This window comes from Callionymus lyra, chromosome 16 (assembly GCF_982586985.1).
Source record: "Callionymus lyra chromosome 16, fCalLyr1.hap1.1, whole genome shotgun sequence".
In the NCBI taxonomy this organism is placed as follows: domain Eukaryota; kingdom Metazoa; phylum Chordata; class Actinopteri; order Syngnathiformes; family Callionymidae; genus Callionymus; species Callionymus lyra.
In genome coordinates, this window is record NC_141833.1 from 17943754 (window position 1) to 17957644 (window position 13891).

At 41.8% G+C, this 13891-nt stretch overlaps 1 protein-coding gene across 2 annotated transcripts in view; it reads left to right on the plus strand.

Annotated features, from left to right (window-relative positions):
* Positions 1 to 216: 216 nt before the first annotated feature.
* Positions 217 to 13891, plus strand: part of LOC148064028 (supervillin-like) — a 36408-nt gene continuing 22733 nt past the window's right edge. For both annotated transcript variants that reach the window (XM_087810261.1, XM_087810262.1), the window contains exons 1-15: positions 217 to 291; positions 2397 to 2460; positions 3021 to 3115; positions 3186 to 3243; positions 3327 to 3475; positions 3830 to 4589; positions 6168 to 7433; positions 8031 to 8201; positions 8623 to 8660; positions 9409 to 9473; positions 9540 to 9676; positions 9752 to 9847; positions 10238 to 10526; positions 11298 to 11345; positions 12675 to 13137. In XM_087810261.1, the coding sequence (XP_087666387.1) occupies positions 237 to 291; positions 2397 to 2460; positions 3021 to 3115; positions 3186 to 3243; positions 3327 to 3475; positions 3830 to 4589; positions 6168 to 7433; positions 8031 to 8201; positions 8623 to 8660; positions 9409 to 9473; positions 9540 to 9676; positions 9752 to 9847; positions 10238 to 10526; positions 11298 to 11345; positions 12675 to 13137 (3754 nt within the window). In that variant the 5' untranslated portion in view covers positions 217 to 236. The remainder of the gene's footprint in view (positions 292 to 2396; positions 2461 to 3020; positions 3116 to 3185; positions 3244 to 3326; positions 3476 to 3829; positions 4590 to 6167; positions 7434 to 8030; positions 8202 to 8622; positions 8661 to 9408; positions 9474 to 9539; positions 9677 to 9751; positions 9848 to 10237; positions 10527 to 11297; positions 11346 to 12674; positions 13138 to 13891) is intronic.

Here is a 13891-nt window from a genome sequence, read left to right on the forward strand (position 1 = left end):
TGCTGTCTCTGCACACACACACACAGACACACAGACTTAAGGTACAGACGGCTTGAATGACAGCCAGTCTGTGTAGCCGGTGAAATCATCCTGACAGTGAGTGTGCGCGAGCGTGTGGTTCCCCCACTTCGATCCCTGACTCGCTTGTGTTCTAACCTCCGGTCCTGTGCTCTGCCGCTGCACCTCCTCTTTAACCTGGGGGGAGGAGGGGTTGCATCCTTCTGCTCGTTCCAATCATGTTTCGAAACCCATGGATCTCTAGTTTCCATGTGGACCAGCATAATGGCCAAGGTAAGGTACTAAGAATTAGCACTAGCTGAATAACCCCAGAGAAGCCTGTTGTTTAAGAGTGGTTTGGTTAAGGAACTTTGATAACCTATTGAATGGAAACCAAAGATAGATTCCAATACGTAAATATTCTTAACTGTATGGTCTTTAACGAAACATGTTAAAGGTCTATCATATCTAAAAGGATTCAAACACCATATGAAAAGTTGGGATCTATGTTCATATCAACATCACTACAGTATCCTACATTGCTTGTATAGAGATGCCCAGACACTCTTCCGCTCTAGTAGAAGAACTCACATTTCTCTGATCCTTAAAACTCTTCACTTGCTGCCAGTTTCTTTCAGGATCAACTTCAAAATTCTGGTTCTTACTTTCAGATCTATTCATGGTCAGACCTTCCATCAGTGATCTGATCCAGCCATACAACCCCCACTCGGGCTCTGAGGTCTGTGGATCAGAATCTACTAATGGTTTTCTTGCACATGGTTCAGGACCAGAGGAGAGAGATCCTTCTAGGCTGTTGCTCCTAAGCTTTGGAACAATCTTCCTCTCTCTTTGCGCTTGATCTACTGGTTTCTTGAAGGAGTCAGATCGCAAGACATTTGTGCAGCCTTTTCCTTGATTTTCTGGAACTCCTGTGTTGTTCTCCGTGTTCTCTTGATCCATATTTTATTGAGTATTGTTTTGATTGTTTAAGCGCTTTGTGACCCTGGTCTGGAAAAGTTATCTATAATTATAAATTACTTACTTACTTACTTACACAGAATGGAATGTATGCATGTGTGTCAACGGTGTGTTAAATCTGTAACCATTTTAGAGCCAGACACAAAATTTGGTGCCTTGGTACCCTGGCACTGGCATTTTTTTTGCTGGTGTTCTAGGAGTGTTTGACCCCAGAATAGGTGAATTTTCTCTTTGATTTTTAACTTTAAAATTAGCTTTGAAAAGTGTGCAAGTCAAAACCTGATGAGGCTAGTTAGCTTGTTCCCTATCTGTGTCAACATCTTTTTACTGTTACGAGAATCATCACCTGCTTATGAGGACCAACAGTCTTCACATTACACGGCAACATTTCCTCTTAGGTTATGGGTTCAGGTCTATTTTCCACCTCTGAATATTTATAGAAAGTCCCTCTCTTTCAGCGTGATCACTTCTGGGATCATCAACAGTCTAAGCTGCACCGTGGCCCTGCCAACGTCCTTTTTGTTGACAACTCCAGGGGCGTTTCTAAGGACTCTTGTGGAAGGGGATTTCTGAACGCACTATGAATCAGAGCTTTTAAATAACTTCATTAAAAATCACTGCTACAATTTCTATCGGCTGACTGACAACCATCACCAGAAACTAAAATTTCATCAAATCCTTTTCACCGGATCTTGGAGGGTTTGTCCTAAGACTTCCCCTGGACTCTAAACGACACAGCTACACTTCCGATCAATTGTATTAGCAGCGACCTGTCGAAGTAACTTGATCTCTTGAACCTATCCTGGGAGCCAAGTTTATAGCCGGTCAGCAACACTTACTAGAATAAATGAACTTGGGAGTCACTTTTAAACGGCAGGTTGGTTTTTATAAACTATCAAGTGAACACTTTGAGTCAAGAATGCAAAAAATTGTTTTTGATCATTCTAGTACGTTAGCTTGGAGAGTGATGGCGACATACTTCACAACAAACTAACTAAGACATTGGACACTGTCCAGGGACAGTGGGTGACTTGTAAAGGCTCAATTGACACCAACAAGCCAATGGTTTGTTTCTTTAAATTCCAAATATTAATCTTACGTGTCTCTGTTCACGTATCTGGTGTCGAAGGTATTGGACTGTTCCTTTCAGCAGCTGCACCTGAAGCATGAATTTCTGTTGGTCCTTGTTTTCCTGGTCAAAATGGGTAAAAGAAAGATAACTTTAGAGTTAAGAACAACAATAGAACACAGTATAGTTAATTCCAAGCAGACTAAGTCTAAATTGAGCTATTGTATTAGTATTGTTCTAATGGTACTCACTGAGTCATTTAAGTCCTTTTTAGGTGTTAATCTCAAGAAGATGCTTGATAAGCCACCGAGACACCGATCAGTTGCTAAAACACTGTCCAATTTCTCCTCAGGATTTGGATCTCAAGCTCCGAGCAAACTTTCCAATTCAACGTCGCTGCCAACAGAAGCCTTAAGGTATTTCAGTCAGCCCACACGTGTCGCTCATGTTTAGTTTAGGAAGCGTGTGAACTAGAGAAGGACACGGCTTTAGCCCCCTCTGTAGTAGATTTTAAATCATCATAGGGGATAAACTGTATAGCAATACATTTGTTTGGGACTTTAGCTCTCTGTGTGTTGCAAGAATTAAATGCTTGAAATGTTAAGATCAGATTATATTGGCATAACAGGGATCAGCCTGCACAAAGAATTCGATTTAAATTGTTCTCTTGCATTGCACTAGTCCGGATAATGTACAGTTGCCGGAATTAGTTTTAACTAAGCATTGTGGCTAGGCTGAGTATTCGGTCGAGAATCTAGGCCCACGTTTATAAACAGGCTGTCTTGGCTGTATCTGAATTCTCTTAGTTTTCCCAATCCTGTGAGTATTGAACGATAGTTGGTGCACTTTGGGCATTACAAGAGCCTCGGTATAGATGCTTTTTCCAAGTCAATATGACTCAAATGTCTTAAAAGCAATTATTTTAACATTCTAAAGTTGCAGCTATACGCTTATTTTACGTTGTTTTTTTTTTTAGTTTTGATAGCGACGTCCCTCTTAGAAAAAAAAAGGCCACTCTGGTCAAGAGTGTCTCAGACACTGATGCTAAACTTCTCTACGTCCTTCCTAAAGGTAAGACTTATCTCAAAAGCTTATCTTCACTAACTACATAAATATTTTTTCTAATGTTTCAACATTTCAGTTTCAGAGCTAAAGAAATACTTTGAGGCATCTGTAGAGGCAGATTTAGAGATGAACAGGTAAAATCACAACATTTGCTTTGGTGTTAAAAACTGTAAATAAAAGATTTCCCACTTCTGACTGTTATTTATGTCTGCGATAGGAAAGAAAGAATTGCCCGACGCCTGGAAGGCATGGAGAACGATGCTCCACCTGCTTTGGTACCTGGTGGCTTAGTAGCTAACAGAATGCTGGAAGAAGACGCCCCCAGGTACACCCGAGCCACCGATCCCTGTGAGCCGTGTGTGATGGGTAAGCATTGCAGGCATTTTATTGAATGTGTGTTTTATGACTGCTTGTACCACCACCACTGCAACAACCAAATGAGTTAAGTCATCTCCATGATTTCACTATTGTATGATATAAAAGAATAAAAAAATAGGTGACACAACAGGATATTAGGGTCAGCCTTTTGCGTCTTAACCACTTCGCTACTAGAAGCTATGGCATATTCCAGGGTGCCTATATCTCTTCAACAACACATGTTGTCACGATAATTACATGAAAATGTATTGAGCGTAGTTATTACATTGTATGCCGTTTTCTAGAAATTCAAGTTTTCTGGTTTTAGCCCATCAAGTTTACGCTTTACGTTCTGTTTCACAGTGAGGCGTTACAGCCGAGAGGAGCTGGAAGCACCCCCAAAAAAGGTTTCATCTCCCCAAAGATCATCGCATGTGAAAGGAGGTGTTGCAAGAGCTGATCCAATGTTGGTTCATGTCAACCCTGCGACTGTGTCCGCCACACCGACTACAGACCCTGCCAGCCTCAGTTCCAAAGCTGAGCGGATCGCTCAGTATAAAGCAGAACGGCGAAGACAGCTGTCAGAACGATACGGCATCCTCTTAGACCAGGAACCGGATATTGACTTTACCCCAAGGCATCGCTCACGAAGAGACCGCGAGACTTCTGAGCGACAACCACCCATGAGGCAAGAGCGAGCAGAAGGGGAGGAAGAAGGCAGAGATCAGAGGATGCCGTATCGCTCTGGGGTCGGAAAGGTTTACATGAGGACTCAACAAGATCCCGCAGACACCCCTAGCCCTTCGCGTACAAGCCAAGTGCCACCCCCTGTTCAGGAAAGGTCAGGTCGATTTTCAGACCGGGAGAGAGCGATGAACATGGAGAACTTTCGACGTGGTGGGGCTCCAGAGCATCAAAGCAGATCCCAGCCACCACCTAAACAGCAGACAGATGCCTCTCACCAAGACTTGAGTCCTACCTCCACAAGGGACAACAGAACCGTTGCAGTGCCCAGCTCACCACGGACTGCTCGACGGGCCTCCCTGCCTTCTACCCGGTACGGCCTCTCACCAGGGGATTTATTCATTGAGCAGCAAGCGCAGAGCATCCTCAACAGACAGGGGTGAGTCCAACCCGTACCGAAAGTCTTTATCAATAGAATTAGCCCAACAGTTAGAAACCACCATCTCCTAGCCTTTGCAACCCTGTCAAAGAGTGACTGGTGTCTCTACAAAGTTTCAGACAGCAGCACTCATGCACCAAGGTACCAGAAGCCAGAATCAGTGAGCAGATATTTCCTTTAGGAAACAAAACTTATCAACTTATATGATAGAATCTTTTGTAACAAGCGTTTACCTCGAGTAGCTTTGTTTTCTAACTTCAATTACTACTTACATATTACATATGACAACCAAATTATTTATTTAGACCTACTAATATTTTGAAATCTAACATGCATAAACCACCCAGTATAGCTATGATATATTAGAGTTAGACTAAGTCTTGTGAACATAGTTAATAAAAAACATTCCTAACTAAAATTACATGATTAACAATATTTTTCAACTCACAGCGTACAACTGTTGGTGACACAAACAGGATTATCAAACAAAGTACCAGTGTACAAATTTTGTTATCTAAAACATATCTCCTGTTGAGAGCAGTTCATTTCCCCGAAAAACTTGAGTTGCAGAACAGAATCTGCCAACACGGCACTTAAGCGTCTATTTCTATATTTGGCATTTCATCTTGGAACATTAAACTAGCAAAGCACCATCACATGGACCATTAGCCTCGTATAAAACTGTCTGTGCTGAGCTGCTGAGGAGTGTTAGTGAAGGAGCACTGATGGAGTGACAGCAGTAGTCAACTCCAGGCTCTGACCCAAGCAGTCACAGGTCCTTTGACAGGGGACGTCAGCTGAGGCTGCACTAATACCTCGACTCTGACATTTCATCTGACTCTTGTAGCCCACCATAACGTTGACAGTGCCATTTTTGTCTTTTTTTTTCATTTTTACACACAGAAGGTGATGTACTTGATCACAGCAGAGCCTTATGAGACAAATCTGTAAAAATGAATCAAGTTGATACTTGTATATTTAGGGTAGTAGCTTAAGTAAGGTTGTAAATTCTCCTCTGCTTCTTAGGGACGTTTGACAGGTAGGAAACGATTGTCAAATTATCTTATACGGTAATAATAGACACTTATCCTGTGAACACTGTCTGTTTTTTATGATTAACATCCATCATGGTGCCGTCTGTGCAATTATTCCTAGCTTGCGCTAGCTAGTGTTACTGTGCCTTAATTTAGCTTGAGCACCCGTTAAATCCCTCGTGCCGTGTCAGATAAGACAGAGACCTATCAATTATGTCTGGCTTAGAAGTCCACAATGAGATTAGCGTTGGTCTTTGCTACTAGAGGTTACAGATGGAAATAGTTTGGCTTACTTTTTGGCACCAGACAGAATTTTTCACTTTGGCGCTTCTTGCCTCTTGACCTTGTGCCTTTTATAGATTCTCTGTCTGGGCTTTAAACCCATTTATATATACAGTATTTAAATTGAAGGGTCCATTTTGTATTTTTTCTACATTCATGCTTGGGTTTACATTTTAAATACCTTTAACGTTTGCTGGACATTTCTTGGGGATATTAAAAAAAGGATTCTCAATGTCTTTTTTTATCCCTCCTTTCTCTCAAGAATCAAGGTAAGAGAAAGGTTAACCAGAGATGAAACTGTCCAGCGGCCAGCTGAGTGGAGCTCAGACAGGAGCCAGGCTATCAGAAACCATGCTCCTGGGAACACTTTCCAGTACACACCACAGAGTCCAGAACCCACAGGACAAAGGCTAGTTTCCCATGTTCAACATAGTCCGTCTCAACCATCAGTACGTGGACAGACCACTTACTTGCCTTCTCCGCCTGAGTACCATCAAGGGAGTTCTGCCCTGGAACATGAGCCACATTTACCCATGCCAGGCCCATCATCCACTAGGAGACTCCCTGGGCCTCCTGAAGTACCTCGAAGAAGGGTGAGCGCTGATCAAATCTATGCTGCCCATAGAGAGGCAAGGTTGGAAGCCAGACAAGCTTTGAAAAATGAAGCACACACCGAGGGCTTGCTAAAGAGCAGGAAGGCAGTACTGCCCTCACAAATCCGCCGCAAGGAGAAAAATGTGGACGAGCCCCAGAGGGGACAGATTGAGGGTGTGGAGTTTCAAACCCAGAGCCCAGAACGAAGAATTGCTCAAGGAGATGACGACTGGAATAAAGAACATCCAAGAGAGGGGGAAAGAGGGCGTAAGGTTGAAAGAATCGTAGAGCGGGGAAGAGAAGGACCCTTTGGCTTTGAAACCCAAGAAGAGAAAGTGTCCATACCTGTACAAAAGTTATCTGAGGTTCAACAGCCAAGACAGCAGCATGCATTAGGACATGTGCAATCCCACGAGGCACTCTTGCAACAGCAGCAACAGGACCCCAGAAGCAGGCACAGTTCTCAAATACAACAAGAGCAGCAGAGGCCGTCACAAGTCGTGATGAGGCAACCCCAAACCCCACAGAAACACCTGCCTGTACGACATCAGAACCCTGAGCCTTGCAAGCCATTTGAAGACCTTCAGAGGAGACCAGTCGAATTTGAGCTTCCCGGTGAGCAGCGGGGACGATCAGAACAACAGAGATTGGAATACCAGCAAAAAACTGCCTCCTTGCCTCAGGCTCAACAAAGAACTCGGGAAATGAGTGAAGATCCTAGACCCAAGATGAGAACCCGCTCCTTGTCTGATATTGGTATCAGCCAGCATTCGACAATGTACCGTATGGAGCGAGCAGCTGCTAGGCGAGAGGCTGCAAGAGTCGCAGCTTCATCTGGGATTGCTAATGGCGAAATGGGAACCCTTGACACGAGGGTGTCCGTGGCTCAACTTCGGCACTCATATTTGGAGAATGCCAACCGGAAGCCTGAGTTGTAGGTTCAAAAGCATGGGCTATGTGTTGCAAATTCAACTCTCAACTAACTTTGCTGTTGAAACAAATGTTGTCAACCTTACAGTTGGGTTTCCATCACCATTGGGAGTTTGCAGCATCTAAATAGCGCATTAAGGGCCGTTCATTGAAACACCTGGAATTACCAAAAAACTCCTCAAAGTCACAAAGCGCTTTTCGCATGAGAAATCCCTGTTACATGGCCTCTGCCAAACAAACTGTCTTCTATTTTCTATTTTTTTCATTTTTAAATCTGATAAGGTGTAGGCCTTAACAGTATCAACAGGTTTTGATCATCCTGTAGTCTAAGGATTCAGTATTACAAACCCAAGACGACCTTTAAGAAAAACGAGTTCAAAGTGCAATTTTCCTCATTCTGTAATGGAAACCCAGCTAGTGTCTCGTCGCATGAACTTGTTGGTTCTGTTACGTCCGGTGCTGCATGTCAACGTTGGCTAATTATTTGTTGATTTTGTCTTCTGTGAATTTCAAGTGTGGTTGCACTTAATTCAAGTCATCGGTCAACTATAAATCTCTCTCCTCTTCCTCTTTCATTTTCTCGCCCTCATCACTCCATAAGTGAGACGACGAAGGTGGATCTAGCTGCGATGGGAGCCGAGCCGTCAAACAGCAGCGATCGGGACCCTGCCCCTCGAAGACCTCGGCGCTACATAACACCGGGAGAGAGTCGCACATCGGAGAGGTTCAGGACTCAACCCATCACTTCGGCAGAACGTTTTGAGACTGATAGGTACATGAATGTGTTCTGGGAGAACTAAATGTTTTGAGGCAAAGGAACCAAAATACAGCACGAGTAACATTTGAATCAAAAAAAGCTCCTCAGCGTCCAACCCATGACATATTTGCATTATTCCAATCTGACATCTGCTTTTCCATATTTAAGTGTATTTCCTTCCAATCCAACAAGACTAATCGTGGCACTTAGGTAACACATAGTAAGCTGCCTTTGGAACAACAAAGCTTTAACATCGTTACCTCAGTAGGTTGGCAGTTTCAGGCGACTCTTTATCTTACTCAATTGTTTTAAGGTCACCTATGGCCTGCAAATATCAAATTGGCCGACCAGATTCGGCCCCCTGCCCCATGTGTTCCAGAATTATGTATGATTTTTATTCTTTGTTAATGCTGATTTGTATCTTTGTTTTTCTTAGATCTCGTCTCAGCCCACCTCAACTACAGGACACTGAAGGTAAAATATTGATATTTATTCTTACGATCCATCATCCTGTAACTATCAGAAATCAGAAATGGTCTAACAATACCTGGCACCAACTAGAACCCACAACAAAAAATCTGTATCTTTACATATTAAGTCAGCAGAGTTTTTAGAAACTTAACCACCTTGTGTGAAAGACTCAAGGAGATCAAGGTAACAATAGCTTCCCAACCATCATCATCTCCATCCATATGCTACTCTAATCCCCCCCTTGCTTCACCAGCATTAAACATAATTAGGTTGTTTAATGACGTGTACAGGCCATTACTTTGATGGCAGAAATACAGTCATGTAAAGGACGATGAGACGGTAAACAGTCCGTGAACAAATATAGGCTCAGAGGTGAGAACCTTATTAATTAACTCGTATAAACCCTGGTTCAACATTTAGGATCAGAATATATTCATAAAAATTAATTGAGTATGCATTTTTCATTCAGGGATTTTCGGTCGTTTTGTCCATTGTAAAAATAAGTCCTGTTGGTGGTCCAATGAAAAAGTCTACCTAAGACAAGAGTCCATAATATAGTAATTTTCTAAAGACTTTACCAAGAATCTAAATTAATTTTCCAATATTATGTATTAATACCAAAAAGTTCGAACCAATGTCAAACTTTTACCCCTAGTTCAATCCAACCACACCACTAACCAACTAAGTTCTTGGGTCCAACATCAAATCTTATCCACCTTCTGACCAGTAGAGTTCTTGCTGTTCTTTGAAGGCGATGAAGGGAAACTGGACGAGAGGGCGAAGATGAGCGTGGCAGCCAAGAGGTCTCTCTTCAAGGTAGGGCCTTCCCCCCCTTGTCCCCATCGAAGGCTGTTCCATTGAACCACGATTTGAATTCCCAAGGAGTTGGAGAGAACCTCGGACGGAAGCGTTCCCACGCCACGCTCGAGGAACGCCGCGGTGGAAAGGCGCCTCAGACGAGTCCAAGACCGCTCGCACACTCAACCCGTCACCAGCAAGGAGGTGGACATCGCTCACACGTAGGTCACTCCTCCGCCGGTTGAATTGCCTTCTCGTCTCTCTCTAAAACTGTCTTCCCTCCTTTCACCTCCCAGTGAGTCTGTCGCGTCGCCGTGTCCCACCGGCAGCCAAGAAACAGCAACTCGCATCCCCAGTCCAATTGCTGTTAGCACTAGCATCGCAAGCATCAGGTATAGGAACCTCCATGTTTTAACGGAACTTAAGTGTCTATGCATGTTGTCTGGACTCACTATTAGAGACCAGATGAGAAGCACCTTTGTATCCAGAGAAGCCATTTCAGGTGGCTAAGGTACTGTTTTAGGATTCCTTGGAGTGTTCCAAGTTATATTGGAGGAGACCTCCGTGCAGATCCAGAACATGTTTAAGGGCCCATATCTCCTGTTTAACCCTAGAAAGCTTGGTTCCCCTAGAAGTGCTAGGAGGGTTTCTAGGGAGAGGAATGACTGGACCTCTTCGCTTTTTTCTGATGCCCTCCTGAAAACAAATGCGTCCACAGTTTTAAAATGTTATTCTAGTTATATCTTCATATTTAAATGCTTCATTTCAACCCTCTGGTTCAGTGTCCAGGACCAGTCTCAGCCGGGCTCGGCAGGCCACGAGCAGGAAGTCCAGGAGAATCACAAGCCCCCGAGACAAGTTCTGGATTCTCAAGGCGAAGGAGAGGGTGTGGCGTTCATCCAGGACGAACACGACTTGTCTTCCCTCAGCTTGAGCGAGAAGATGGCGCTCTTCAACCGCCTCGCTCACCCGCCGGACAAAGCCACGGAGCAGCCGAGAGGCGACAGTCGTCAGCGAAGGGCCAACGCTCGCTTCCAGACCCAACCGATCACCCAGGGAGAAGTAGAGAAGGTCCATCTTTTTTATATGTACTTAAAAATTAAGATTTTATTCCCATTATAATAATGAAATATATTTGTTTTTACTAATCTTGGCTTTTTTATATCCTACCAATTTTATATAATGAAAATATATATAGTATTTTAAATTATATTAAGAAGGTTTGTTATAATCTTTGAAAATTATTTAAATCTTTATTAAAATATTGTGTTTAAAAAGTTAATATTCTCTTTTTTTAAACATGATTTTACCTTTATAATATAACGTTAAGAAAAACTTTGATACATTGTAATTATTATCATAATGCAAAAAAACTAAAGAAATAAAAAACAGAAAATTAAAACTAAACTATATATTTGTAAATATATAAATCGTTTTATTTAAAATAAAGATTTCCTTCCAATTAATGAAATGTTTTTTTATTTATCATGTTTGTATTTATTTTGTACCAATTTAAATTTGTTATACTATTTTCAAGGCTAAAGTACATGAAAAGGATTAAATAAAATCAATATGTAATAAATAAATACATATAATACATCCTTTTATAAATCTTTAAAGGGAAGATAAAAAAAAAAATGTATTAGTAGAAAATCAAAATCTATGTATATATATATATATATATATATATATATAAAAACACCATTTATTAGTAGTGAAATATTTTTATTTATTTTTTTAATTACAATTATTTCTTTAAATGTTATAATCTAAACTAAAAATAAGCATTTAATACAACATTAATATTTAAAATGATGCGTGGTTGTCCCCTGTTCTCCACAGGAGCCTGTAAACGCTGCAGCCGTTAGTCAGGCCAGACGAGAAGATCAAGTAAGATCTGCTGCTCGAGGGAAACTGTGCTGCTCGATTGCTTTGGTCTGAACTCAGGGAATCACTGCAGAGCCACAATAGAGGAAGAAGTTTTGAACTAAGTGTCCACATAATCTAATAAAGTGGGTTGTAAGAGAATAATACATTAATTTTAATAAGAAATAATTCACAGATTTGTCTGTTGTGGCTCGAGTGATTCAGCAGCTGAGGACGAGGCTGAGAGTTGATGCTTCATATGGATTTATTCTTTTCTCTTGGAAAAGAATGTTGCTGTTAGAAGTGAAATAGAAACGGCTTTGCTCAGGTTTGCTTGAATATTTTTCTAGATTTAAGAATTGTTTAATGTCAAGAGCTGTGATGATGAACAAAGGTTGAGTTGGTTCTTGGTTCGTTCCTTTAATATATTTAAACAATAAATACATGTATATTTGTTTTTAATAATACTTTAGTGTTTTAGAGTAAATGAAAAATGACATCTTACCCTGCAGTGAAACATTTTATGACTTTTTGTTGTTGGTTTATTTAAAAAAAAGAAAAATTCAACCAATTTTTGAGAAGCTTAGTATGGAGGTTGATTTTTGTCTTTTTAATTATAATCCATATAAAAGTTGGATCAATCAGAAAAATAAAACAATTTGCTTCAATAACTAAAAAGTTCTGTTAAAAAAACTAAAAAAAAACCTTCAAAACTTTTTCCGCTTTATTACAAAAAACGACTTAAATATGTTTCACTTTAATAAAAAAAGAAAATACCCATAATATCGCCGAAAACTGAAATTATTACTTAAATAAAAGAAAACTGCTTCAATCCAAAATAATATTAATAATTAATATTAATAATAAAAAAAAAGTATTGCACCTACTTTTTCTTTTTATTGAACATCTTTTTTTTAATCAAAGAAACGTTTTTTTTAACAGGAACCTTAATTTATTAAAACAAATTTGTTTTTGATTGAAAAAAAAACATTTTTATTAAAGCAAACTTTTTTTTATTTAAATAATTTAAAAAAAAAGCTACTCTACCTCCATAGTTTAGTCAAAGAAGAAATGATCTCATGTAATAAATATACAAATAAACATTAACCTGAACATATTAGAATTAGAAAAAAACAACTTGTCAATTGTTTATTTTTAATTCACACAATAAATCTAGACTTAAAGACAAAAAGCAAGATAGTGTTATCAATATATGTGATTTTTTTTTTGTTGTCCTCTTGTGTGTCTGATGCTCGTGACGTTCATGCTTCAAATGAATAGATAAATACTGAACTTCTTATTGATCAACTGAACAAAATACTGAAACATGAAAAATGATCTTTTCTTCTCCAGCTGAAGAACGGCGTGGAGATCAAACTGGAGCCTCTCTCGGCCTCCCTGATGCGCTCCGTCGCAGTGGTCCCCTCCCAGGCCTCCGTCTCCTCCGTCGCCATGGCGACCGGCGTGGTGTCCGCCACTGACGCCGGCCGCCGTCCGGAGAAACCCGCCGCCGCCCAGCAACAGGCGCCCGATCACCAGGAGAGGACGCTGCGCTACTTCACCATGACCAAGAGCGCCGACCCCTCGCTCCCCCCCGAGAGGCCGGGGGCTCCATCCGGCAGGGGGGAGAGGGAGGAGGAGGCTGGGGGGAGACGGCAGGGCGGAGCCAGAGAGACGGAGAGGGTCGGGAGGCAGCGGCAGCAGCAGCAGCATCAGTCCGGCGACACCTCGTCGTGGAGGGAAGAGTCCAGAGCGGCGGAGGAAGTCAGGGCCAGGGGAGGACGTCACCTGCGAGAGGCGCCGCCGCACACCTCAGGTAACACATGTGTGTGTGTGTGGAGTGTGAGGCGTAGTAGTAGCTCCCACGCATGGCTGCACCGGGGGGGGGGTTTGATTTGTGTGTGAGACGTCTGCCTCCCATTAGCATTTTCTCTCAATTCACCTCCCTTTGTCTGTGACTGCATGTCCTGTGTCTGTCCCTCACACATGTCGCAAACACACACACATGTGGGAAAAACACACACACACACATGTCGGAAACACACACACACCCTCCTTTTGTGTCGCGATCATGAGCCGAGGTTTGAAGTTCACGTTTGGACTTCAAAATGTTCCACTGGTTGAAGAAGAAAGTCACAACCAGCTCCTTCACCAGCAGCTGAAAGGTTTTTCTCGCCTGACCTGGTTCCTGATGGTGAGAGCGGCCGCAGGGGGTTCTATTCCCTCCTGTGCGCTGCTCAAGAGATGGAGGCAGGGGTTTGGTACTTAGACCAGGAGAAGGTCGAGGAGAAAAAACAGGGATGTCGTACCAGATTTTTTGCGCTTTTTAATCGTTACAAGTTATCAATCGTTTCATCTAGACTTTCAGCTTGCAATCGAGGCCCGGGGGCCAGACTTGGCCCCGACAAGTCATTAAACGTGGCCCGTGAACTCATCAAAGTTCAATTCTTTACTTTAGAACATTCAAACTGAATTGTTGAAATGAAATGAACTGAAAATGTTGTCGTTTCAACAGAAAAACAAGTAAAAAAAAACCTTTTTAAGACACATATGATGTTCAAAAATGTTTC